This window comes from Diplodia corticola, assembly GCF_001883845.1.
Source record: "Diplodia corticola strain CBS 112549 chromosome Unknown scaffold7, whole genome shotgun sequence".
Taxonomy (NCBI): Eukaryota; Fungi; Ascomycota; class Dothideomycetes; order Botryosphaeriales; family Botryosphaeriaceae; genus Diplodia; species Diplodia corticola.
Window position 1 is genome coordinate 343,565 of NW_017971486.1, and position 24,563 is coordinate 368,127.

General features: G+C 56.6%; 8 protein-coding genes across 8 annotated transcripts; 3 read left to right on the top strand and 5 right to left on the bottom strand.

Annotated features, from left to right (window-relative positions):
* Positions 1–2,409: 2,409 nt before the first annotated feature.
* Positions 2,410–5,166, top strand: BKCO1_7000105 (epidermal growth factor-like type 3; the record flags this gene model as incomplete). The annotated part of the gene is made up of 1 exon (XM_020278547.1): positions 2,410–5,166. The coding sequence occupies one exon, from the start codon at positions 2,410–2,412 to the stop codon at positions 5,164–5,166; it is 2,757 nt and encodes a 918-aa protein (XP_020133559.1).
* A 1,808-nt stretch (positions 5,167–6,974) lies between these two features.
* Positions 6,975–9,563, bottom strand: BKCO1_7000106 (small oligopeptide opt family; the record flags this gene model as incomplete). Its single annotated transcript, XM_020278548.1, has 3 exons — positions 6,975–7,301; positions 7,407–9,220; positions 9,380–9,563. 3 exons carry the CDS (start codon positions 9,561–9,563, stop codon positions 6,975–6,977), a joined length of 2,325 nt encoding a protein of 774 aa, XP_020133652.1.
* An 830-nt stretch (positions 9,564–10,393) lies between these two features.
* On the bottom strand, positions 10,394–12,085 carry BKCO1_7000107 (wd repeat protein; the record flags this gene model as incomplete). Its single annotated transcript, XM_020278549.1, has 2 exons — positions 10,394–11,686; positions 11,741–12,085. The coding sequence occupies 2 exons, from the start codon at positions 12,083–12,085 to the stop codon at positions 10,394–10,396; spliced, it is 1,638 nt and encodes a 545-aa protein (XP_020133651.1).
* Positions 12,086–12,448: 363 nt separating this feature from the next.
* BKCO1_7000108 (dihydrofolate reductase) lies at positions 12,449–13,315 on the top strand (the record flags this gene model as incomplete). The annotated part of the gene is made up of 1 exon (XM_020278550.1): positions 12,449–13,315. One exon carries the CDS (start codon positions 12,449–12,451, stop codon positions 13,313–13,315), a length of 867 nt encoding a protein of 288 aa, XP_020133606.1.
* A 221-nt stretch (positions 13,316–13,536) lies between these two features.
* On the bottom strand, positions 13,537–15,217 carry BKCO1_7000109 (26s proteasome non-atpase regulatory subunit 12; the record flags this gene model as incomplete). Its single annotated transcript, XM_020278551.1, has 5 exons — positions 13,537–14,142; positions 14,193–14,681; positions 14,733–14,969; positions 15,025–15,081; positions 15,134–15,217. The coding sequence occupies 5 exons, from the start codon at positions 15,215–15,217 to the stop codon at positions 13,537–13,539; spliced, it is 1,473 nt and encodes a 490-aa protein (XP_020133605.1).
* Positions 15,218–15,788: 571 nt separating this feature from the next.
* Positions 15,789–18,851, bottom strand: BKCO1_7000110 (rna interference and silencing protein; the record flags this gene model as incomplete). Its single annotated transcript, XM_020278553.1, has 5 exons — positions 15,789–16,010; positions 16,066–16,560; positions 16,611–17,405; positions 17,451–17,728; positions 17,777–18,851. 5 exons carry the CDS (start codon positions 18,849–18,851, stop codon positions 15,789–15,791), a joined length of 2,865 nt encoding a protein of 954 aa, XP_020133491.1.
* Positions 18,852–20,090: 1,239 nt separating this feature from the next.
* Positions 20,091–21,618, top strand: BKCO1_7000111 (aminotransferase; the record flags this gene model as incomplete). The annotated part of the gene is made up of 2 exons (XM_020278554.1): positions 20,091–21,049; positions 21,102–21,618. 2 exons carry the CDS (start codon positions 20,091–20,093, stop codon positions 21,616–21,618), a joined length of 1,476 nt encoding a protein of 491 aa, XP_020133536.1.
* A 151-nt stretch (positions 21,619–21,769) lies between these two features.
* On the bottom strand, positions 21,770–23,971 carry BKCO1_7000112 (carotenoid oxygenase; the record flags this gene model as incomplete). Its single annotated transcript, XM_020278555.1, has 2 exons — positions 21,770–23,873; positions 23,922–23,971. The coding sequence occupies 2 exons, from the start codon at positions 23,969–23,971 to the stop codon at positions 21,770–21,772; spliced, it is 2,154 nt and encodes a 717-aa protein (XP_020133489.1).
* Between the last annotated feature and the right edge of the window lie 592 nt (positions 23,972–24,563).

Consider the following 24,563-nt stretch of genomic DNA (forward strand, 5'->3'; position numbering starts at 1 on the left):
TTATTGGGGTAGCAGGCACATGAGAAGCAGGCTCGAAGCAATGGTCATGAGGAGCTGACGTCTTGAAAGTAGGGGCTTTGGTTGGTGGAGAATGTTGGCGCGCGCGAAACAATGGAGACCACGTTGTTGGCGAAGGCAGGTGAAACACGGGGCGGGGATGAGATGGATGAGCAAGTGCGATCCAACGCCACCACGGCCAGACATATCCATGTTCTCATCAGTCCGTTTCTTCCTTCGCTGCGACTGTTGCTCACCATTTCGAAGCCGAGTTTTAGATTGTTGCGAGAGACGAGCGGGAGTGGAGGCTGCAAGGTTCAGCGAAGCCGACGGTGACGTGTCACGGCATTCCTCCGGGCCGTTGGCCGCTTCAGACGTTTCTGCTCGCCATGGTGTACCTAGGCCGGGCCTATAGAGCAGCCGGACCAGAAGTGTGGGCAGCCATTGCGTGACAGTGTTTGCCCGTGCGGGTTCTGGAAGGGATGTAATATGAAGAGAGCCCGGGGGGCAAAAGTCAAAATCGGCTTTGCTGAAAGGAACCCTGGTGCCCAGCGAGCTGGTTCACGATGGCCATCTCGGGTCGGAAAATGCGGGAAGCATGCATTACCTACTGCCAGCTGCTGGGGTCGACGCGTGACATGGGCGAAACGTCGCGGGCAACCACACGGCCGAGGCGGTGAGGCAGATGCAAGCGTCAGGAACAGGCAGGCTGGGTTGAGGCACAGCAGAAGTCGCGATGTGCACAGGGGAACTGTGCTACGCGTACAGCAGCACCCCCCTGCCGGCTCTCGGACGACATGGCCTGAAACAAGGCTCAGGCTTCACAGGCTGGTGGCGGCAGCAAAGGCAGATTCGACGACAGATCGGCGGCCTGAAGGCTCGCGCTGAGTTGACTTTTTGTTAAGATTGCCGGCGCGTGCTGGCTGGACGGGCACACCCTGCAACGGGCGGCGAGTTGAGGCTCCGCGGCGGCAGGAGGCCTCGAGCGAGTGAGGTGGTTCGTGGTTCGTGGTTCGCGCTGCAACGGCCGGCGCTGCGGGCGGAGCGTGGGCCCTGCTGCAGCTTCCGCGAGCCGGAGGGAGATCTGTGGACCGGGGTCTGGCATTTGCCGGTCCAGACTTCATGCAGACGGGAGATGGGAGAGGCGGGAGCTCGCTGGCTCGCTGGCTTGCTGCTCGCTGGCTCGCTGGCTCGCTGGCTTTGATCAGTGTCGCCCACCGGGCCTAGGACCAGCGCAGGGTAAGCGCAGGGCAAGTGCAAGGCCCTGTCGCCGTAAATAGCGACGGGCGCGAGGTGTCGTCAGAAATGGTCGAGAAATTGGCGAGGCTCCTTAGGCGGGCGCAGGCCGGGCGGGGGCTCCTGCGGCGTCCCCCAGGCCGCGCTGTGGGCCGCCGCCCCAAGCATGCATGCAGCGCGGATCGTGTTCGCGCCCAGCGCCTCAACGGCCATCGCGAGCTGCTGGGGCGGCGGTGCGACGGGCGGCGGTGCGCGGTGACACGGCGCGCTGCGCTGCGGGCGGGGCGGGCGGGCTGCCGCTGTTGCTGGTGCTGGTGCTGCTGCTGGCGACACGGCGCTGCGGCCGTCATCTTGCGCGCCATCAATCTCAGACGCGGGCCAGGGGCGCCGCGATTGGCCAGGCGGGCCGGCGCACGCGGGCAGGGCGCGCCCATCTCGTGGGCTGCCCCGGCCGTGGCTCTGTTTGTGGCCGTCGCACCATCCGCCCTCAGGCCAATCTCTTCACCAGCCCTCGCTTCTGCTCCAGCTCTCCACGCCGCTGCCGTGCTGCTGTCCGCGACGTGCCCAGCCCCATGTCCGCCAAAATCTCGCCCTCCGCCCTGCCTCCGCGCTGACTGTCGCTCTTCTCCCTCTCCCTCCGCCGCTCCACCACTGCTGTCCAGCCCGGGCCTGAGCTTGACGCTCTCTTCTCTTCCGCCGCTCTCTCCGTCTTTCCCTTCTCTTCGCCCTGTGCGCCTTTAGCCCTTAATTCCGCGAGTCCGGACCCCCTTGGCCACTACGACCACTGCTACCACCACCACCACTCCCGCCGCCGCCGCCGCCGTCATCGCCCCTCCATGCCCGGCTCTCCGACGCACGCCGTTTGATTAGCGACTGAGGAATCGACTGCATGCTCCCGGCCCTGTGTACGTCTGCCCGTCCTCTCTGCCCCACCTGGAACGCAATTTGTTGCATGCTTTCGAGGCATGCGTCGAGAATCCCCCGTTTGCCTCGGGCGCCCGAGTGCCCATGATCTCCGCCTCATTCCTTTACGAGTCTTTTCAATGTCACTGCGTCCGTGTCTCTGACCGAAAAAGCAGCCATCCTCAGCCAAGCTCTCCAATCTCACCGCGACTCCGCCCGGCAACTTCCTCGCCAATCGCGCCGCCGCTCCGCATGCAATAATCTGACCTGCCAATGAGCCATCCTTACGCTCCCGCCGCGACCTATGATGGGAGCGACCACGGCCTCCAGCGCAAGGGCTCCGTGAAGGCCGCCAGGGAACGTGCCCAGGCCGAGCAGGCCCAGTACCTCAGCGCCGACTACTATGGCCAACCATCGCGCCCGCCGCTGCCCACGTCGCAGTACAATGTCCGTCCACCCACGCGCCCCGAGGCCAATCTTACCCCACCCTCCAGTTCCGGCCGGGAATTGTCGCCCTCGCCCGGCCCCAACTGGCCTCTGGCTGACGACAGCCAGCCCGCCCAGGATAGCCCCCCCCGTCAAAAGGGCCCGCCGCCCCAGCGCCCGCCGCGCCCGTCGTACGTCCCTTCCATCTTGGATCCCACCCGGCCGGACCCTACGCTGCTCGCTCCGCCCCTCCCACGGACTCCCGGCAACAGGCGCAGGGAGCCTGAGCCCGAGCCAGTCTCGCCCTCCGAGTACGATGACCAGCTGCTCTCCCCGACCTCCTACTATCCGTCTCCCAATGAGCATCGTCCAATAACCACCTCGTCCATAAACTCGGTCTCGTCGCTTGGATCAATCCCCGATTTCCCCGTCCCTAACATGCCTCAATCCCGGAAAAGCCAGAGCCTCGGGCCCCCGCCGTCTGCCAGAAGAGGCCCTTCATCGTACTACTCACAGCAGTCCTTCGTTTCGCCCATTGTCGAGGAGGCCGAGTCGCATAGGTCGCGCACTTCCCGTAACTCGCATAATTCCTTCGCTTCCAGCAATGTGATTCCCAACGCCGATGGTTTCTATTTCGACGAGGACGCAACTCCTTCCGATGACGACATGCCCATGGCCAGCCCCTCGACCATTACTGGTAGCGACCGGTCCTCGCGGGTGACGGACGACGGTGATCAAGCTGGGCTGGTCAGACATGCCAGTCTTGGCAAGAGGGGGAAGCCGTCGTTAACGACCATCAAGAGCGTGGACAGCTTCGACAGGATAATAAGGAACAACGAAAAGCAAAAAAAGAGCGCCGTAGGACAGGGCATCATGGCAGCTGGCGCTGCAGGTGGTGCATTTGCTGCTGGATACGGCAATTCCCGGGACCCCGCTCAACGGTCGTCTTCAAGACCTGACAGTGAGGCGCTGAGCAGCGGGACCGGCCTGTTCCCACCGTCGGCCACAGAATCTTCGGAATCAGTGAATACGATGGGATTTCAGAGGCCGATGAAGTCATCTCCTCTGGCCCGCTCCCTGGACAATAGTCCTGATTCTCCCATCGACCCGAGGGTGAATCAAATCTTGGGCGGTTTGGAAAAGGGTGGAGCGCTTGGGGCAGGCTACAGCAATCCGAAGAGAGGACCGTCACTGGCTGACCGTGTCGGGGCTCGGCGCCCGCCCCGTTTGAACGTCGATGCTGTTCGAGACGCCGAGGCTCGCGGGAGTCTGACCAGCCTGCCTGACCTAATCAGACGCGCTACCCGTCTCGCTTCGAATCTCGACCGCGGCAAGACGGCAAGTCGGATGGACATGGAAATGTGGGAAAAGGGCGGAGGCGACAAAGCTTGGGAGGCCGGACAACGGAGAGCATCTTCACTTTCCGACATCCTCACCTCGTTTCCCCATCCAGGCATTGGTACACCAACCGGCGAAAGATACGGATCGCGGCCCGTTTCTCGCTGGCCCTCCGGACTCGGTCAGTACGAACAGCACCACGACTACCCGGAAGGCAAGCCGCAAGACAAGAAAAAGCAAGGCAGGCGATGCTGCGGCATGCCTCTCTGGTGCTTCATCATCCTCATGCTAATTCTCGTCCTGCTGGTCGCCGCCGCTATCATCGTCCCCGTTGTTTTGATCGTCCTTCCAAAGCAGAACGGTGGCGATGGCAGCTCCAGTGCGGATTCAGCCCTCGCCCAATGCCAGCAAACGTACGCTTGCGAGAACGGAGGTAGCAGCGTCGTCAATCCGAGTGGCCACTGCAGCTGCGTGTGTGTCAACGGTTTCACGGGCGATCGTTGCGCTACGGAATCCGAGGAGGGCTGCACGACCACAACCGTCGGAGGAAAGAACGCCACGATTGGTTCTGCTGTGCCGTCGCTCATCTCGACCGCGTCGGACTCGTTCCAGATTTCGCTCAGCGGAACTGAGCTGCTCTCCCTGTTTTCGTCCAACAACCTGAGCTGCACAGCCGAAAACGCGCTGGTGACCTTCAGCGGGGTTTCGACCAAGAAGCGTTCCATCGACCTGCCTCCTCCCGCCCCGATGCCAGTTGTCGAGGTTGCACAGCAGAATGGATCCAAGCCTGGCAATGGCCTTCCTTCGACCTCGTCCACTCCGTCCGTTCCGACCGTCACCCCTGCCCCTGAGCTGAAGCTCCGGCTCGCTCGCGACGACTCCTCCGACGCCGACGACGCCGCGACCAAGTACGGTATCGTATACGACTCTTCCCCGGCCAGCAGCAATGTGTACTACAGCTCCTATTCCTCGACGGCGACTGGATCCGCCGCTGCCTCGGCCACGACATCAGCCCTCTCGGTCAGCAAGAAGCGACTGCAGTTCGCACGCATCGGTGTCCTTTTCGTGTTGCAGGAGAGCAATGATCTGTCCAAAGCCCTCACAGCGCAGGAAAACCTCCAGACATACTTCAAAGAGTTCGAAGAGGGTGACGACGCCGCAACGTCGGCCACTGCAGTCAGCTTAGGCAACAGCTTTGCCATCGATCTCAGCCAGTGGCATATCACATTACCAAATGGTACGCATGTGGGGCACCTGGTTGAGTAAGGTTTGATTTGAGAGGCTGGTGTGACGATCTCAGTTCTTATCCATTTCCTTGTAAGCTGTTCTCTGCTTGTGAGTCCACGCAAAATACGTGGATGCGGTCTATACAGCAAATCAGATACCAACTTCCAAGTATCGCACATCATCTATCAGTCCATGGCCGATCCGAGTAAAAGTCGCTTATCTCAATACCCTGAATTTCCATTTATCAGCTACGCCCGATACCTACAGCCCCGACCAACTCTTTTTTCTATTATTTGTTTTAGTATCGCTAATTTGCTGCATTCTCTCCCTGTTCGTTAGAGCATTGGTCCCGGCGTCCACACAATCCTGACACATTTCATCATCATGGCCCTTTACTTTTTGTGCACTCTGTTCTTCACTTCTCTTTGCTGCTGCGCGATACCAGTTGGGCACATGATCAACATGCGCGGCAGGTTTTCTTTCTTTTTTTTTTTCTTTCCTATTCTTTTTCGCGCAGGAGGAAAGTGGCACCCTGTTCCCGGGGAAGAGCGAGTACGAAGTGAACGCTGGAGGAAATTGGGTGGGGGTGGCTCGGTTCTTGTTGTGATACCTCTCTGCGCCGCTTTACTTTCTGGTTTTGGTAGGATTGGCGGTTTTCTACTTTTTGGATCGCAGTGTCTTGATGACATTAGCTGCGCTTTGTATGTGGTTCGCGGTGGGGAGGCGCTGCCCATTCTACGTGGAGTAGATTGGATCAAGTGTGTGGATTTTGGTACTAGCTTAGACTTCATTGCTATCACAAGCTATTTCTTCTTTGAATAAAACTGTCCTCCTAGAGACGCGGACCTTCCTCTTGTGACCAATCCAACCCTGTGCTCTTGGAACTGTGACATTGATAACAGCGATCTTGAAGACTTCGAGATTGAGGGTAAGGGCTCAAAGGTTCGAGCCGAGAACATTGGGTGTTTCGATCCGTCGGTGAAGCTGGACAACCATGAGGAAAGAAACCCGATATCGACGGCGACCACCAGGGCGAGACGCTCGAGGAGGAATGCCGGAAGTAGCAACCATCCCCGAAGCAGGACGAATCCCAGGCCTCTCGCTGTTGGCCCGAAGCTTACCTAGCCGGATCGCCATCTGGCTTCTGGCGGCCGTAGCTAGCGTTCATAGACAGAACACCCCATCCCTCTTAATTACGCTATTAATACGATGATCCTTTGGACCCTATCACAACACCCTCTTCGTTGAGCCTTACGCGGGGGAACTATTCTGGATTCGTGCTGACCAAAGCCGATCCCAGCGCGCGTGCGACAGCCAAGGAAGAACTCAGAACGGACAACACCAGGATCACAGCTACAACCCCCTCTTCAGCGCTCCTTAGTAGAGTACCTCTCCTGCGTTAATTACATCATTACTACCCTCCTTTACCGCCTCCCCTCTCACCCTTTCCCCCCTTTGACGACCGGCGCATATCCAGTCATACAACGGGGAGCTTTCTCCATCTAATCTACTCAAGAGGGGGTCGGATTCGCCTGCACAAGAGAATCTTTGCTCAGGGAGGAGTCGAACTCGCATACACAAGAGAAATCTGACCAGGGATAATGTCATTCACGTCGACTTCGCGAATCACGGTGACTGTTGCGAATAACTCTTTCATGTTCGACGGATTGAGACTGCTTGTCTACATGGGCAGCTGAAGAGAACATCCGGATGCAGATGTAGGCTTTCGGGTCATACAAGCATATCCGGACACGGTCTTCAGCTGCCCACACCGCACCACCCCTTCCCATCACTCTTTGTTCAATACTTTTCTTCGCCTCGCTCACCGCCTTATGATGTTCGGAGTGCTACGACCATGTCCCGTTTGCATAGCCGAAATATCCTTGTGCTGGCATGTCCAAGTACGGCACGCCGTCGGCATCCGCCGTCTGTAAGTAAACAGTGTTGCCCCACCAGTCAGGGAAGACACCTCCGGGATACGTGACGCAGAAGAAAATAACGATGCCGGCGAGCGCTGTGCCTGTGTCGAGAGCGGCAGCCAACACATAGTTGTATTTAGCCCACCATGCAAAAAACTTCCTCTTGATCCAGTGGTTGAAGATGTAGTTGACAACGGCCCAACTAGAGTAGTTTATGCCGGTCGAGGGCGGGACCAACGATGTCCCGACGTATATCTAGAGCTTGTATTAGCCTATACGGCGATGGGAAATGTTGTGGTGTTGGTGGTGGTTGAGGAAAAGGGGGGGTGGTGGATTTTTGGGGGAGGGCGCCACTCTTACCAACGGCCAGTGGATCTTCTTAAAACAGTCTTTCTTGGTGTATTTCCACGCAGCCCATGTAGTCAAGGGCGTGAGCGCGCCGATCCAAAAGAAATGGAGCAAGCCGGAATATATCTTGCCCACACTGTACAGACGCGCAGGCCCGATCAACCCCCAGATGACGGACGAAGAAAAAACGGTCCGGCCCTGTGGACAAGTGAAGCCGCTTGCTTGATCCTCGCTGCAAATGTCGTCAATGTTACCCAGCATCCAAGTGGTGACGCCGACTTGGGTCAGCGCGCCCAGCACAGTTGCACTTCCCTGCGCAGCGAAAACGAGACGCGGCGACACCTTCATATAGTGGCCGAGCTTCATGTCTTGGGCGAAGAAGAGACCTTGCTGGACAACGTCCTGCGAGAGCGTCTTGAAGATCATGTTGGCCAGCGGCTTGCCTTGGAACATGTAACCACCAATGAATTCGCTGAGGACGTTGAGCTGCTGCGCGTCGACGTTGGTAATTCCTTGGATGATCCCGCATGGAATCATGTAGACGGCAGGGATTAATAGGCCGAGGAAGACGCCATAGACGGGAAGTAGTGTGTCATAGACCTCGACCATGACGATGGCTAGGGCGAGGGTGAGGGCGGTGACCACAGCGTACCACCACCACGGCGTCTTTCTGTATGCCTGCATCAACCGGCCATGAATGTCCAGCTTTTGACCGACGCGAAGAGTTCGCCAAATATCCTTGCCGTGCCAGAGACCAATATGCACAAGGACCGAAGTCAGGGCTGCAAAAGAAAGACCGTAGACGAATGCGAAAGATGCTCCGAGGTACGGAGGCGAGTACTCGGCGTACTTTTCGGCGTTGAAAGAGCCATCGTCATTGAGCAAGTTAGTGACATTGTAAGCCTGGCCGGTACGGTCATAGACATCGGCAGTCATCAGGGGTAGATAGCCGGTCCACCAGGTGTTGGTGTAGTAAATTGCCGGCACGATGATCCAGAAGGCTCCGACAAAACCGAAAAAGACATTCAGGGCCGCCCAAGATGGAGACAGTAGCGGATTGGTTGTGTACGCGATCTGGGTCCAATCAAAGGTGATGGGGCTCAGGCCAAGCCCCGTCTGCATCCCAAACAAGTGATTGACAATCCGGTTCTTGGGAGCAATCCAGCAAACCCAGGTAAAGTAAGAGAGCGCAACAAACATCAGGCCCGGGAACCACCACCACACAAAGGCACCCGCCATGACGTACATGAAGAAGCGCAGACGCGTGATTCTCCAGCCATTGGCTATTACATTGGCACGCGAGTGGAGGGTGCTCAGCAACGCGCAGATGGACAGAGAACCGGGCCAGATGATGTTTGCGGGAGTAACCAGCCAGGGGGCGGAGAGACCGGCAACACCGAATCCGAGAAGTTGGCAGCACAGAACCATCAGGATGTTGAGGCCGGTACGCATGGGGAAGCCGTAGAATTTACTATACGCCTGAATGATGTTGGTGGCATCGGCGCTGCCAAAGCCGATTGAGACATTGGACATGATGGTGATGACGGTGTGCTCTTTGATGTTGAAGTGGTGGTCCGGATTGATGCACCACTTGCCGAGAGGGCCGAGATTGACGGTCCAGATGGGCAGAACATGAGCCAGGAAAACACCACACGGGTAGGCCAGCAGTTCAGCCACGAGAGACACGATATGGACGGACGGATAGCGCAAAGAAAAGAAGTTGTTGATGCCGCAGCCGAGCATGGTGAAAGCATAGCCAATGATCCACATGCGGAGAGTGTTCACCGGAATACTGGGATCGTCGACCTCCGGAACAACGCCACGGACTGTGGTCCATCAGTCAGTGACATTCACAAGCAGACACCGTCTTGTCGGTAGTCGAAGCCAACCAATCTGAATGAAAGTCCAGATGATGGCTCCAACTGCCTACGTGAGAGCGATACGTATTGCGGTGAGTTTGCGAGTGTAGAATAGTGCAAGCATACCTTCGGGGTATGGTGAGTGATCGGCATCCAGATCCATCTCCTTGTTGCCCTCATTCAGCGCCTCGGCCAGATCGACCTCCAGCTCTTGTAGATGGCCGGTCTCGACATCCTGACCCTCAACGACGGGCTCGCTCTTCTCGTCTGCCACCTTGGGTCGGTCAGCATCGCTTATGGACTCGGCCATGTCGGGCAGTAGCTGTCTTGCTCGGTGCAAGATGTTGAAGCCGAAGGGAGCAGGTCAGCTGCAGAAGGTAACAAAGTACCCTGAAAAGCCTGTGGAACAGCCCTGTACGACCTGGAGAAGCGGATGTGTGCGACACGCGGACATGATATACTCTCACATGGCAGGAGAGCTCGTCGAGAGCTATCCCCACGGTCATGGTTGCGCGGACTTGCGCGTGATGGAGATAAGCACTGCAACGGTGCGCTCAAACGTGCGCGTCCTGTTGCATTCGAGGATGATAAGAACGAAAGCTTGACTTGCCAGACAAGGCATCCAGCCCGATGCTTGCAGCATCCTGATTGGTGGCCAGTTGATCGGCACTTGTCGCGGGCGAGCCGACGGCGCGGGGCGGCGCGATATGATAAACTTCTTACTGCAGAAATTCTGCCAACCAGGAGACAAAAAAGGAAAAAGAAAGAGAAAAAGGAAAGAAATCACCCACCGAGACGTCCACTTCACGAAATGCTAGTGAGAAATCATGAGAAGGCCGACCTTGCCACGTTGCCGGCTCCTATCGGGTCCGTGGGTCGGCGCATCAATATCTGGGGTGGCACGACCGGGGTCTTCCGCGCCTCAGCAAAGACCTTAGAAGCATTGTGGCGTATCTATCGGTCTTCTTGACCCGAGCTTGAACATTCCCCGTGCTTTTCCTGCGCTTGGCAGCGATTACATTCCAACAGTCGTCGATTCTCGTAACACTTTTCGGGTATCGTCCACCTTCGCATCTTTTTTCTCGTCGAATTCACTGTAACAGAAAAATTTGGTATCCATGTTTACATGACTTTGTCTTCTCAATCGCCCAAATTCTTCACCGCTCGCCGTACTCTCTCACTTCTTCTTTCCCTCTCAGTCTTCTCGTCTGCCTTCTCCTTCTCAGCTGGGACTGCCGTTCCCTTCGACTTCTTCTTCTCCTCCTTCAGCTCTGCAAGCTGTTTCAACGTAGCCTTCTGCAACCGCTGAAGAGACTCCAACTGCTCACGCAGCTCCTTATTCTCGCGCTCCAAAGCCTCATTTGCCTCCGAGCCCGCGTCCTCCTTCGTGTCCAGAACCATGAAATCTGCTTCCCCACCATTAGCGACTGGAGGCGCCGACGCAGCATGTGCTTGACCGGAACCAGTAAAGACATTTAATTCGGCAAGGCTGCGCTCCAGCATATCCGACGGGAAGCTCGTGTGTGTCAACGCTTCCTCAAAAGCACTCTTTTTGCTTGTTTTCCTAGCTCCCACACCCGAGATTGAGTCGACAAGCTGAGCATGGAAAGCATATGCTGCCGGCACTGGGCTCGAGACTTCTCCGTCACTGACATGTGCTTTGAGGTCAAGACGCGGTTTTACAATCGCGTGAACCTTGTATTTGGGCTCGTTGGTGGGGGTAGGGAATCCAGTTGGCGTGAGGAAGGAGATGTTGGTGACAGGGCCGGGAAGTGAGTTGAGCACCGTCTTGAGATGCGTTGATCCGACAGGTGACCATGCTGCAATCTTCCCAGTCGAGTGGCCGGTCAGAATTGTTGTGCCGTCCCAGCTTAATGTTATACTCTGGGCTGCACCGAGGTCTTGATTTGTGGGATGCCACCGGGTCGAGGGTGCTGGCGTAATGGGTGTGTAGGACGTGTCGGGGTTGCGGAGAGAATCGACGGCACCGTTCGGTGTCTCACCATCTCCAGAGACGTAGAAGTCTATGTACTGAATGCTGCCATCTTCAAATGTTGCGAAAAACCCGCGATCCGCCGCATCGAGGGCAAGGGCGAGGGGGGCGTCGCCAAGTAGGTAGGTTGCGAGAAGGTTGTTTTGCTGGTAATCCCAGACAATAGCAGTGTTGTCCTTCGACGCCGATACGACTACATTCGCACTGGAGGTGCTGTGACCAACAGCCAATGCGGTGATGCCCCCACGATGGTTGGACAAGGTGTGGAGCGGAGTTGGATTTGCCGGTGCGGTGAATGAAAGGAGGGACTGTATTGACCAGACGTGGATGTTCGAGTCGGAAGAACCACTGAGGAGAAATTTCGAAGTCGGGTCAACGGCGAGCACATTGACGGGCTGGAGGTGGGATTGTGGGCCTGTTAACGAACGACCGGTGCACGTCTAATGCAAGTCAGTAACCGGCCAAGCACCAAATTCTCCTCTCATCCAGCGTACCTCCCACAGTATTATTCTTCCACCTTCTGTACCAAGTACCAACACGGTCTGGTCGAGCGCGAGCGCAAGACTTGTGATCCTCTCGGGGAACGGGACTGTAGCCTCTTGGTTTCCCTTTTCCCTACTGTAGACGTTCACGACAGCCTTGTCTATCTGCGCAGCAAAAATGTGTGACCGGCTAACCGCAACGCAATTCGGGGCGCAAGCACTTTTCTTGAAAGTATGGCGCTGCGCAAGAAGCGGTTGGTGCTCGTGGAGAAAGATGCCGGCGTCCTTGGTGGCGGAAGACGTGTCCGGTTTCCTGTTCGTGGTGCCAATCGAGGCGAGGAAGGTTTCGGTCAACATGTCGTCGGGTTCTCTACGCCAGGCAGAGCTGGACGGGTATCGTAGACGCGAGCGAATCGCAACGGCGGGCAAGCTTGGGAAATTTCGGCGGAGACGAATTTCTGCCGCGCGTCACCGCCTCCAGCCCTACCGCTGCTTATCGCGCGCGCCTGCTCCGCTCTCCCGTCTCGGACACCGTCGGCCGCGCATCGGAAGAGAGCCCACCACCTGGACTGACTCGATCGCTCTTTTCTTCCCCCTCCCCCTCTCTTCTTCCTACTTTCTTCTTTCCTTGCTATGCGCCATGATACCCTGATCAGACCACTCCTATCAATCAATTCATTCCCAACCACGCGTCGACTCTTCTGCTCCACCACCGTCGCCATGGCCGCCGCGAACCCCACCAAGCCGGTCAAGATCCTGATGCTGCACGGCTACACGCAGACGGGGCCTCTCTTCCGCAACAAGACGCGCGCCCTGGAGAAGAACCTCGCCAAGGCGTTCCCGGCCGGCGTCTCGCTCAGCTACCCGACGGCCCCCATCCGGCTGTCGCGCGCGCAGATCCCGTCGTGGGACACGGACGGCGTGAAGAAGGACGACGCGGCCGGGGACGACGACGAGGAGGAGCCCGAGGCCTACGGCTGGTGGACGCGCAAGGACAAGGTCGAGACGGACAGGGTGCCCGTCGAGGGCGAGGGCTTCGTCTACGAGGGCATGGACGCCGGCCTCGCCCGCGTCGCGCAGGTGCTCCGGGACGAGGGCCCCTTCGACGGCGTCGTCGGCTTCTCGCAGGGCGGCGCCGCCGCCGGCATGGTCGCGAGCCTGCTCGAGCCCGGCCGCAGGGCGGCGTTCGACGCGGCCGCCGAGAAGGGCGGCATGCCGTTCCCCGACGCCTTCGCCGGCGCCGACGGCGTGCACCCGCCGCTCAAGTTCGCCGTGTCGTACTCGGGCTTCGCGCCCGCGCAGAACCCGCTGTACGACGCCTTCTACAATCCCAAGATCAAGACCCCGATGCTGCATTTCCTGGGCAGCGTGGACACGGTCGTCGAGGAGGCCCGGAGCTTGAGGCTGGCTCACGCGTGCGAACAGCATGAAGGAAGGATCGTCTACCACCCTGGTGGTCACTTCCTGCCCAGTAGCCAGAAGCAGTATGTTGCTGCTCTGGTCGGTTTTATAAGGCAAATCCTCGCCGATTCTGAAAGCAATGGGAAGAAGGAAGAGAGCGTAGAGGATATGGACGTGCCTTTTTGATTCAGCAAGACAATAGAAATCAAGACATAGACGCGGTCACGATGGATCAGACTTCATGGTCTTCGCATTGACGGAATCTAGAGGTATATTACAGCTCCGCACCCCTTTGCAGAGCATGGCCCAGACATAGACGGCTCGTTTTATCTAGACGTAACGTAGCCACCGGAACTCCGACGTTGTCATCAAAGCATGCACCCAGAGACCCTTTGGTCTTCAGTCGTTTAGTGCACCTTGCTGGTCTTTCCCTTCTCCACCTTTGTCGGTTGAATCCTAGCCATCATCTCCTCCTTCGTGATCAAGTGATCAATGCGCTCGAGTAGACCCAAAAGGCTCTTCATGCTACCACTCCATTCGTTGAGGACATCGTCAGCGTCGCGGGGCTTGGCGAAGCTGACAATCTGAGCCGGCCGATCGATCTTGGCGTAGATGGTCTTTGCAGTGACCAGCTCCGCAATGTACTTCTCAGTCTCGTCCTCGGAGAGATCAAGCAGCTGCGTGAGGCGGGGAATCTGGATGCGCGTGTAGTACTTGGCCACAACCCGGACGTTGTGCTCGATGACACGCTTCCGCAAGTCCTGCCAACGCTGGTATGCCTTGGGATCCTGGCCAGCCTGTGCGTCGAAGATATCCGTGGAGCACAACTGCTTGCCAAATTGCTCGGAAGTGACAGGCCACCTGTTGAGCTCCGGAATGGTGAACAGCTTAAGCAGCTGGGCCTCAACGGGTATTTGTGCATTGCGTGAGTCGCGGTGGATGCGGTGGAGGAGGTCGGATTGCTCGTTGTCGTGGGGGGCGAGGATGACGAAGTAAATGACGCGTTGAAGTACCTGATGATAGTGTTAGGACGGAGACCCGGAAGGTGATAGAGTGCACATACCGCCTTGAGCTTCGTTGAATCCTCCTCAACGGCCTCAGTGTCCAAGACTTGCCTGTAGTGCTTGCACACGTCCAGATACTTGTCATCATGCTTGGCCAAGAGAATCTGCTGCTCGTAGTAGCGCAGCTTGAGGTCGGTGACATCATCCAGCGGCTCGATCGGAGGGTCGTCAGCGCTCCTGTTCTTCTCGGCCTCCTCGCGTTCCTTTTGCTCCTTCTCCAGCTGCTCCGGGGACTTCTTGGGCTTCCTCGCGAAGTATCTTGTGCTGATCTTCCGGCTCAGGATACCGGCCGAGGTCCAGTCGCCCTTCTCTATGCACAGCGCCACCTGCTCAAGAATGAACTCGGTCTTCTCCCGACGGGTCATGGAACCGAAGGTTTCGACTTGCAACTCGCACAGGATATCGCAAGCAGCCTTGACGTCGCCTTGCTGCTTCTTGATGTCGGAAAGAATGCGGGTGACACGGGCGCGCTCGACTTCAACGAAGATCTGCAAGCAGTGTCAGTGGATGAATTGCAGAGGGAACACCGAGACACTCACCTTGCCCTCGGTGACGGTTCTCAGGGTTTCGATGACGGAGAGCTTCGTCTCCAGGTTCGGTGCGGCGTCCAAGAAGCCCATGACAACCTGAACCATCTTGGTGACGGCCTGTTTGAGCTGGCCATGCTTCTTGGAGAGCAGCAGGATCTGCTCGTTCAACTGACCCCATTCTCCCTTATCCTTGCATAATGTGACAATGGTGACAATGAGGCGGGATGTGGATGCGAGATCTGAGGACTACGGGCTGTTAGCGGGCGGGCGCGTTTGGCGGCGCGGGCTAGGCGAGATGTACTTGACGGGTCTGCTTCTCGAGCGCAAGGAGCTTTTCGATGGCGGCTTGAAGGTTGCTCTGGCAGCGGGGTCAGCATAGGCAGCGCTGGATGGGAGCAGAGCGAAAGTACCTTGGCAAGGGACTCGGCTTCCGGGATCGCCTTGTCGACTTCCTTGGTGAAGTCCTTCTCGGCCTTGAGGACCTCACCCGACATGGTTGTGGACGTGGAGCTGGAGGGGTTCGAGGAGGTATGGGTGAAGCGGCGAGGTCCTACAGAGTGCAGGTTCGGGGGTGGCGGGGGCGATGGCGATGGCGAGGTGTTGAGGGCGGGTGCGAAGCTGAGGTTGCTGCTGTCGGAGCTACGTTGTGATGCACGCCGACCGAGCTCCCGCCTCGTCAGAGACCTGTCACGTGCTATTTCCATCGCCGGCGTCATCCCGTCCCGTCTGCCTCCGACACACCATCACTTTTCCATCTCGGAAACATGCTTTCACTCTTCACTCTGCTCCGGGGTCTCACACTCAACAACACCCAAGCTCTCCGCTCTCGCCACACGGCGGTCTGCAGCTGCATCCCACCATCTCACATCTTACTTGTCTGCAGCCCCATGCTCAGTATCGATTTCTTCTTTTTCTGTCACTTTTCTATGCTAAACAGTCCAGAATACCAAAGCTCAACCTAGGAAAAAAAAGCAATGAAAGGAGGATGGAAAAGGAAAAACCGTTGCAAAATACCAAGGGCCTAAGCCACCAAAGGGCGAGTTCTAAAGCAGGGAGGCCTCGGAATCAAAGCCAGAACATCTCCTTGCCCAAAACATGCGACTCCGGCCAGGCATCGCTCTCTTCAACCTCTCGGATCACTTGCTCGTGCGACAGGCTTGCATGGTTTGCTGGTGCAAGAGCCCGGAGGTAAGAACGTGCCCTCTGGCAAATCTTCCCTGAATAGTAGACTGGAGCCACGTAAGAGTCCGCTGCCGGCACAGCATTGATGCGGCAAAGCTTGTTCGTCTGCGAAAGAAAATCAGTACCATGGCAACTCGGACTGGACCAAGGGTAAACTTACAATCCTTTCAATTCTTTCCAGGCCCCACTCGTTTTCGTGCTGCAGTACAAAGTAGTGCGTGTTGGAGGTAAATCCGCACTGCTTGGCACTGTCGCAGCGGTTCGAGTGGGATTGGAGATGGAAGTCAAACTCCCGCCTTTTGACACCCGTCCTCTGGAACTCTGGGGCGTCGACAACCATGCCCGCTTTCAAATTCTTGTCTGTTGCTTTGTCGGTCCCGCCATAGTCAGGGAAGAACCTAGGTTTGGCACGCTTCGATAAAGCGATGAAGGTAATCTTTGGCGTTAGATACGGTGCAGCGAGCTCTGGCTTCTCCTTGCAGAGCGTACCGTACGCCATCGCCATCTGGCGGATCTCGTCGCTTCTGACCATGTCGAAGTGGTTTTCCGAAACGCCTTCTCGGAAATACACAATCGACTCCGGTAGCCGATTATCATGCCTCTGCGCGTATTCGAATAACATGTCCTTCAGCATGTCGCTGAGGCTCGCGATTATCTGCACAGTCAATGTCAGCGACCTCCAAACTTGACGGGGACTCGGCCTACCTTCTCTTCGGGGAGTTGAAGACGGAATCGGCCCTGATACCGGACGAAGTCGTCATCCAGGTTTGTTGTGACCGCCGCAACTGACGGGAAATTATCTGAAGGACCAATGCCGCTGGAGACCAGAGATGCACCAACAACCATTGTCTTTGGCAGAAGGCTCCTGAGATATTCCACCGCCGTGGGATCGACTTTTTGAGTGCTCGGAATGCCACGCGTGTATCTATGGACAGACTTCGTGAGAAGCGCCCTGGCGTATCCCGTGGCGTGCCTGATCCCGGGCACATCAGTCCCTTTGTCAGCCCTCTCCCAGTGCTTCATAGTTTTCTGAAATTTCCGAACGTCAAAAAAGACTGTAGGGATGCTGTTTTTATCGCACCAACGCCTGATCTTCGCTTGGACATCAGTCTGTTCCTCCCTAGGCCCCTCAAGTCCCACAAAGAGTAACTGATCTCCTTCTGCGGAAAACCGCGTGAGGAATGATCCTATGTTTCCGTTACTTTCAAGGACTGCTTGGAAAACGTCGTAGTCATAAGCTGGTTGCTGTCTGCTGGATAGGCCCCCCTCCATTTGAAAAGCTTCGAGCAGTCTCTCGTATCCCTCCTGAATACTCTCCTGCTCTTTCTCGGTATGCTTCTCCACTCCATGTTTGAGAGTCAAGAATCGGGTCATCTGAGGAGATTTTGGGAACTCTGGAGCCTTGATTTGGAGCTTCTTCTGAGAGCTCTCAGACGGAGAGAAAGCGAAGTAGCCTTTGAAGGCCTCTGCTTCTGGCTTGAAGGTGATCTCGAAGAGTTCCTGATACAGTCAGAATATTCATACGGGTCCAGACTCAGAACTCACCTTCAGTACTGTGGGGTTCAGGACCTGCACAACCTTGCTGCTTTTGTCGATGAGGTTGGCCTCAAAACTACGAACCGCGTTCTCATATTCCCTTTCAATTGCTTCGAACCCATCCTTCATCTGTAGGGGAGGGAAGTGGAATATTGGCTGCTCTTCAACCCATAGCAATTCCATTGGGACCCAAACCTCCGTTCTCCTATCATTCGTGCAGATGTCGTTTGCGCTAGCCCCAATGTTGACTACGGGAAGATTCGGAAACCTGAGCTTGTAATGATAGTCTGTACCCATATGTCAGCGCAATTCATATGGGTTCCTTACGTACTTACACATTTTAAAGTACTGACTCACAGAGACGTCCTCTGGAGCCATGCCACTTTTCTCAAGCTTAAACTTCTGTTCCGTCGCAATTCTACCAACGGACACAACCCTGCGTCGTCGAGTGTCGCTGGGGAGGTCATCCGGCGTCTGCGGCTGCTTGATGTGGACAGGCTCATTGTTACCGAAAGATGGCGTGTAGCCCACAGTAACATCCAGCTTCTTGATGAATGAGTAAAGAGCACTTTTCCTGTCATCGCCGTCTCCTTGGAAATTGTCTTCCTGTGCCTTGAGGTAATCTCTGTAGAGAGTCCCAAGATTACAGGCCTCCACAAACAACGTTGGACGAGGGCTGATGGTCAGTGAAAGCTTCCAAGGCAAGCCCTTGGATCTCGAATCAAAACCACACTTCCTTTCGAAGATATCGATGGAGAAACTCATGCCATCGTGGAGTTTGACGTGCTGAATGTGTTGGCTGGTCTTGGCCCTTCTTTTCTGAGGTTTGGCTTCAACATCTTTGCCCATAACTTCCTTGGAAAGGCACAGGTTCTTGTTGACGCAGAACCATTCCTTTTGCTGGCTCAGAATGGATTGTAGCAAGGCATTCAGGGCGCGGACGTAGTTCTTCGTAGGGGATTCGCTACCACCGCTGCACTTGCCATTCGTCATGGATACTGCGACATCGTCGAACTTGATGTCCCGTTGCCGAGATACTCGAACTCGATAGCTGGTCGATTCTCCCGTAGGCTTTGACTGATCTGTGATGTCGAAAAACGTTTCAGACGGCGCAGCCTGCAGCTTATGGTGTACTGGTTCCATGGAGTAAATGGTGTCGAGCCCATCGACAACAGGCTTGGAGTCACCGTTACTCGTAAGTAGTTCCAGAACCTTGAGCAGCAGGCGGCGCCTCAGAATTTTGTTCTTGACTTCTTTTTTGGGGTTGATCGAGAAGTACGAGATGGAATGCTTGCAAACCCTGGAGGGCTTCTCAAGGACTTCAAAGCACTTGCCAAGAGTTGAGTTGATCGACATACCGGTATCCTCATGTTCAATGCTGTCAGTTGAAAGGACAGCACCATTGATCATTCCGCTGGCCGTCCGAGAAAGAGGACGAGCTTTAGTTGACGATCCTTGGGGAAGCGAATCGGAATCAAGGCTCCGAGATTCACTCTCGAACGAAACTTGGCTGGAAACTGGAGAGGGAGATCCATGATGTTCGTCTATTCGAGCCGTCTTCTTTGGCAACAAGACTGGCATGGTCGTTATGGCACCTTCAGCCTTAGGATGAGCGGGATGTTTGTCCCACTGGTCGCTCATGATGAATACCTTGAATGTAAATTGCGGATTAGCCAGTCTCAAGGGTAGAACAGCCTCTTACCAGGGCTAAAGAGGATTCTTTCCAAGGCTTGTTCAGACTTTCTGGCTTTGGAAGAATTGGCCGGGTTGAGAGAATTTAAACATGCTACCAGCATGGATTCTTCACCATAGTGAGAGGAAAACGACAAATGATTTGAGACTTACAAGCTGCGTTTTTTTTTCTTGTTTTTTTTTTGATTGTCCGTATTCTATCTTTACCACCCGACCCGTTCTCTCGAAGTACGGCACTGGCGGGAGCAGAATATACGGCAGTTGCTTCAGCGACGTCGCATTTCAAGCTCACCAACATACATCAAGATCACAAATGTGCCATGATTTACTCAGAACAGGGATTCGCAGCCGCTAGTCCAGGATGCTTGAAGCAAGCATGCACTGTCAGCAGAACCGCTCACAGTTTGCGCACGCTTGACGTGGCGGATATCTGACATAACCAGAACTGTATGTTCTTTCTCAATCGGAGGGATGGGAACGCGCGTGATCTGCGCTCTTGTCATTGGTTTTGTGTTTCCAGTGATTGAGCGGCCGTCCATGATGCAACACCCTATCCGGTGATGGAGAGCAACGGCTTTGGCTGCGAAACTGGTACATACACAATCCGAATTTGAAGACAGTCAGCATCCAGATGACCAAGCGCCATACGAACATCTGTCCAGAGACAAATATTTCACCATCCGTACAAATTTGCGGTCTCAAACCGCGCCAGCCAAGAGTGGGCAAGGAATGACGTGCTATCACCCGCGACCGTCCGCAACCCCGCTGCTCCCCGACGATCCCCACCATCTATCAATCAAACCTCCGGCCTCCCCCCATCCTCCTCCAAACACACACACACAAACCAAACCCTCCCCACCAAAAAAAACAAAACGAAAAGAAACAAGAAAAAAACCACACACACACACACCAACAAACCACCCCCTCTCCCCTCCCTCCCCTCCCCACCACCCCACCATGCGCGCCCCCATCGACCTCCAACTCGGCTGGCCCAGCCCCACCCTCCACCCCACCTCCGCCCTCCTCGCCAGCGCCTCCCCCCTCCTCGGCGGCGGCTCGCCCTCGACCTCGGCCGCCGCGCTCAACTACGGGCCAGGCCACGGGTACGCGCCGCTGCGCCGCAGCATCGCCGCGTGGCTGACGCGCAACTACCACCACCACGGCGACGACGACGGTGACGACGCCTCGCCTTTGGCCATCCCCGCGGCGCGCATCGGCGTCGGCAACGGCGCGTCGGGCACGCTGCTGAACGCGGTGCTGCGGCTGGCGGACCCGGCGCGGTATACGCGCGCGGTGTGGATGGTGGAGCCGACGTATTTTCTTGCGTGTCCGATTTTTGCGGATGCGGGGTTTGGCGGGGATGGGGAGGATGATGGGGAGGATGGTGGGAGAAGTAGGATGCGCGGTGTGCCCGAGGACGAGGAGGGCATCGATGTCGGTTTCTTGCGGGCCAGCATCGAGCGGGTGGAAGAGGAGGTGCGGAGTGGGACGGGGTTCTGGGGCGGGCTGGGCTTGCGGGAGCGCGAGCCGAAGAAGAAGGGGTCGGGGTCCGGCCCGTGTAAGGTGTACAAGCACGTGCTGTACATGGTGCCGACGTGGTCGAACCCGAGCGCGAAGACGATGAGCTTGCGGCGGAGGGAGCAGGTCGTGCGGCTGGCGAGGGAGTTTGACGTCTTGGTCGTGACGGACGACGTGTACGATGTCTTGAGGTGGCCGGTGGAGGAGGGCGTGCCGGTGGAGGAGCTGGGCCCACTTCCGCCGAGGATCGTGGACGTGGACAGGGTGCTGGACGGAGGCCCCAAGGATCGATGGGGCAACGCGCTGAGCAATGGGAGCTTTTCCAAGATCATTGCGCCGGGGATTCGGGTGAGCTGGGTGGAGAGCACGCCAGCAGTGGTGGATCGGGTGATGATTATGTGAGTTCTGCCGCTCTTCAGAGCACCGCGCTTTGGCTGAACACATGCACAGAGGCTCTACCCGATCTGGGGGTAACCCGGCCCACTTCAGCTCCATGTTCGTGCACCAAATGCTCTCGACTGGCGCACTCCAAAAGCACATTGACACGGTCCTTGTTCCCACTTATCGGCGTCGCTACCATGCTCTTATGTCCGCCATAAAGGATTACCTGATGCCCCTCGGCGTTGTTATCGACGTTGGGAAGAAATACGAAGAACCAGGTCTCAGGCATCCTGAATCCGCTGGCGGTTTCTTCACCTATCTGATGCTCCCACCCGACCTACCTCCAGCTGAAAAGCTTGCAGCCGTGGCGCGCGACAAGCACAAGTGTAAGTTCGCTTTCGGTGATATGTTCAAAATAGAGGGCGATCCCGGAAGTGCGGAAAGGGCAAGGCAGAAAGGCGGCTTCGAGATGGGGATAAGATTGTGCTGGGCCTGGCTCGAGGAAGAGCAGCTGGTTGAAGGCGTAAGGAGAATGGCTCAGACAATCAAGGATGTACGGGCTGAGCAGTCGGGGCGGATAGGATGAATCATATGTATTACGATTAAAAATCCCCTGTAAGGAGTGAGGATCATAGGTATAGACAACGGGGTGATAAGGTTATCGCCATTCCCGCCCACGGCCCACGGCCCACGGCAATGCCAAAACAAAAGCAGTTTTCCTGTTTCCAGGCTCCTGCTCACGCCAAGCACCGTTCCATCTTCCTCCTTGCGCCCATCCATACTCTCCATAGGCCTTTTTCTACGCCTGCATCTTTCGTCACACCATCTACACTTCTAGCTTTCTCGAAAGGCCGTTGATCCCTGATCTGACTCTCGTCGAACCACTCTCCATGCAGCCCGTACGGAACACGTTGTGGTAGCTTGATCTTGGCGACTACATCCTGCATACTTCTCGCATCCAGGATCCAGAGCTCGCTGACAGCGTCCGTTCCAGCCTCGCCCTCTTCGCTTAGTTGATTCTCGTCGAACGCGTAGAAGAGTAAGTACCCTTCATCCTCAGTGTGGGCTCCCCGCTTTGCCACGAAGCGTGCCTCCTGTGCATACCAGCCGCTAGGCATCTTGAAACACCGTACTGGATCGCTCAGGTCGTCGAGTTTATCTTGCTGGGCCAGCACTTCGGATACCGACCGCCTATCCACGCAGCCGGTGACAGGAGATGGAGGGCGCTGTTGACCACGTGCGATAAGGATCTGCACATCCAGTTTGACCAGAACATCAATTTTGGCGGCCTTGCCGAGAGCGGCGCCAAAAGACGAGGAACTAAGGCTACAACCGTAGACGTAACGAGCGAACCGCATCGCGTAAGCTGGATTGACGGTGGGAAACTCAAGAGGAACAGCGGAGAGAGCATGTTGTGTTGCTATTCGCTGGGGTGAGGACCGAGAGGGAAGAATGAACGAGTAGTAATATAGACGACATTGTTCTTCCTCATCTAACAATGAAGAGATTGAGTCTGGTTCTGGTTGGGGTTCCATCTGCATGAGCGGTTGGATCGGAGGCTCAGCCCCTTGAAGAGGCGACTCAAGAGCTGGTGCAGCGTCAAATCCGCTCGACTCTGGCAAAGAGATGTTTCCAGCAGTGGCATCGGTACCATCGAAATCGTGTTTGTCAAAGTAAGACGACGGTTTGTCGCATCTTTCTGATGGTCTTTTTTTAGCCTTGGGCACTGGGACGTTACCAGCACTGTAGACAAGTGCGGCTGATGTAAGCCTGCAGGCAAGAAGGTTGACTGAGCGGGTGTCTCCAAATTTATCCTCAGAGTCCCAAGCATTGGCCGTGTGGAAGATGCAGCACGCCGCCGTTTCGAACCAGTGGACATTAGATGGGTTTCGTCGTGGGAAAACTCCAAACCGGGAGGGCGCCGAGGGGTCATACGATACGATTTGCTTGTTCTTGATGAGGTTCAGAGGATCCAAGGTTAAAGGGAGGTCCATGATGATTGTGTGTCTCCGTGAAACACCAAAATCATGCATCATTTTGCCACCCGAAACCCCAGAAACCGGCATATTGATTAATTTCGAGGAGGATGGTGCGTCGTGCGCGGTATCTTTCGTCGCTGAGAGAACCGAGTAATGGATGTACGGAGGGGCGAATGTACAATGATATAGAATCATCTCATCGGTAACCCGGTCGACTTTTGGATGGCCGGTGGTCCATTCTTTCATGAAGCTCAGCAGCCCATTTCCTCCAAACCCGACATCATCAACCTTTCGCTCAGACTCTCCCTCGGCCGAGCTACCATTGAACCAGCCGATGGTGCTCAGGTCAGGAAGTGAGACTCTGATCGGCGGGCCACTCTCACACGTCGCCAATGCGCGGCCGTCATGGTAGTAGATTGCCGTGTTTGCGACGCTAATCTTCTTGATGGCCTGGCGGGAGCCTGGCAAGTGCGAGAGGATGACCAGCAAGACAGTTCTCAGAATGCTCAGTAGAATGGTCAAGAGTGAAGACAGCGGGCTGACCAGCGTCGCAATGCTTGGCAGGATGGGGAATCTCAATGCCGGATTCGACAGCGTGGACAAGAGCACGTCGGTCAAGATGAACTGAGCAACAAACTTGGGCTGGATTCGGCCATGATCAGTGGGCTCGAACAGCACACCAGCAAGCATGCCATCGCCATCAAACCAATGGGCATCACGGCCAAGCTCTTCGTTGGTGATGGGATTGCCTCCGTTGCGGACATATTGTCCTCCAACGAGGTCCTCGGGAATGCAACCGGTGTAGATGCACGGCGTCAACTGTCGGGTCTGCTTGATGGGCGCATAGTTTCCCGAGAGATATCTTTTCCGAGTCAGCTGGCAGCTTCCTCTTTGAGGAGGGACAACGCACGGATGCTTCCTCGAGCTCGTCTCCCGCCTTGGACCAGCAAGCTGCGGCATGTTGGTAGTAGTTTGTGGATGTTGACAGCCACGCCGGAGGGGCGGGCGTTGGCTTTCAACCGGTCACGGCGAGGGCGGCCAGCATTGGGGTGGTGTTACCGCGACGTGATGACAGAGAGCGGGTACAGAGAGCGACATGACGACAAGAGCAGCGGGCAGGCAGGCAGCGGCAACGGGCGGCGGGGAGCGGATAGAAGGCGCGTGGCACACGGCATGTGATGAAGCTCCCAGTGCAGCTCAACGGCGGGCTAGTCGGCGGCGGGGAAGGGCGTTGCAGATTGCCGCGGACGGTGATGATGTCAGAATGAAGCAGAACGAGAAGCTGCCCCATTCCGCCTGCCGCCCGCAGCTCCGGCACCCCTGTCTCCTCCGCCAAAATCGCGCCCTGGTCCTCGCGCCGCTTTAGCGCCTTCCTCCGTCCGAGACCGTTCCAGAGCCGCGTGCTCGCAGTCCTCAACACCATGACGATCGCCGCTTCTGCGCCCTGCCCGCCCGCAAGCCATTGACTCCCGCACCAGCGCCTGCCTCCGCCGCCCGTGCCATACGCTGTGCCATTCGGCCTCACCTTGCGTCGAGTGCGAGCCGTCATCCT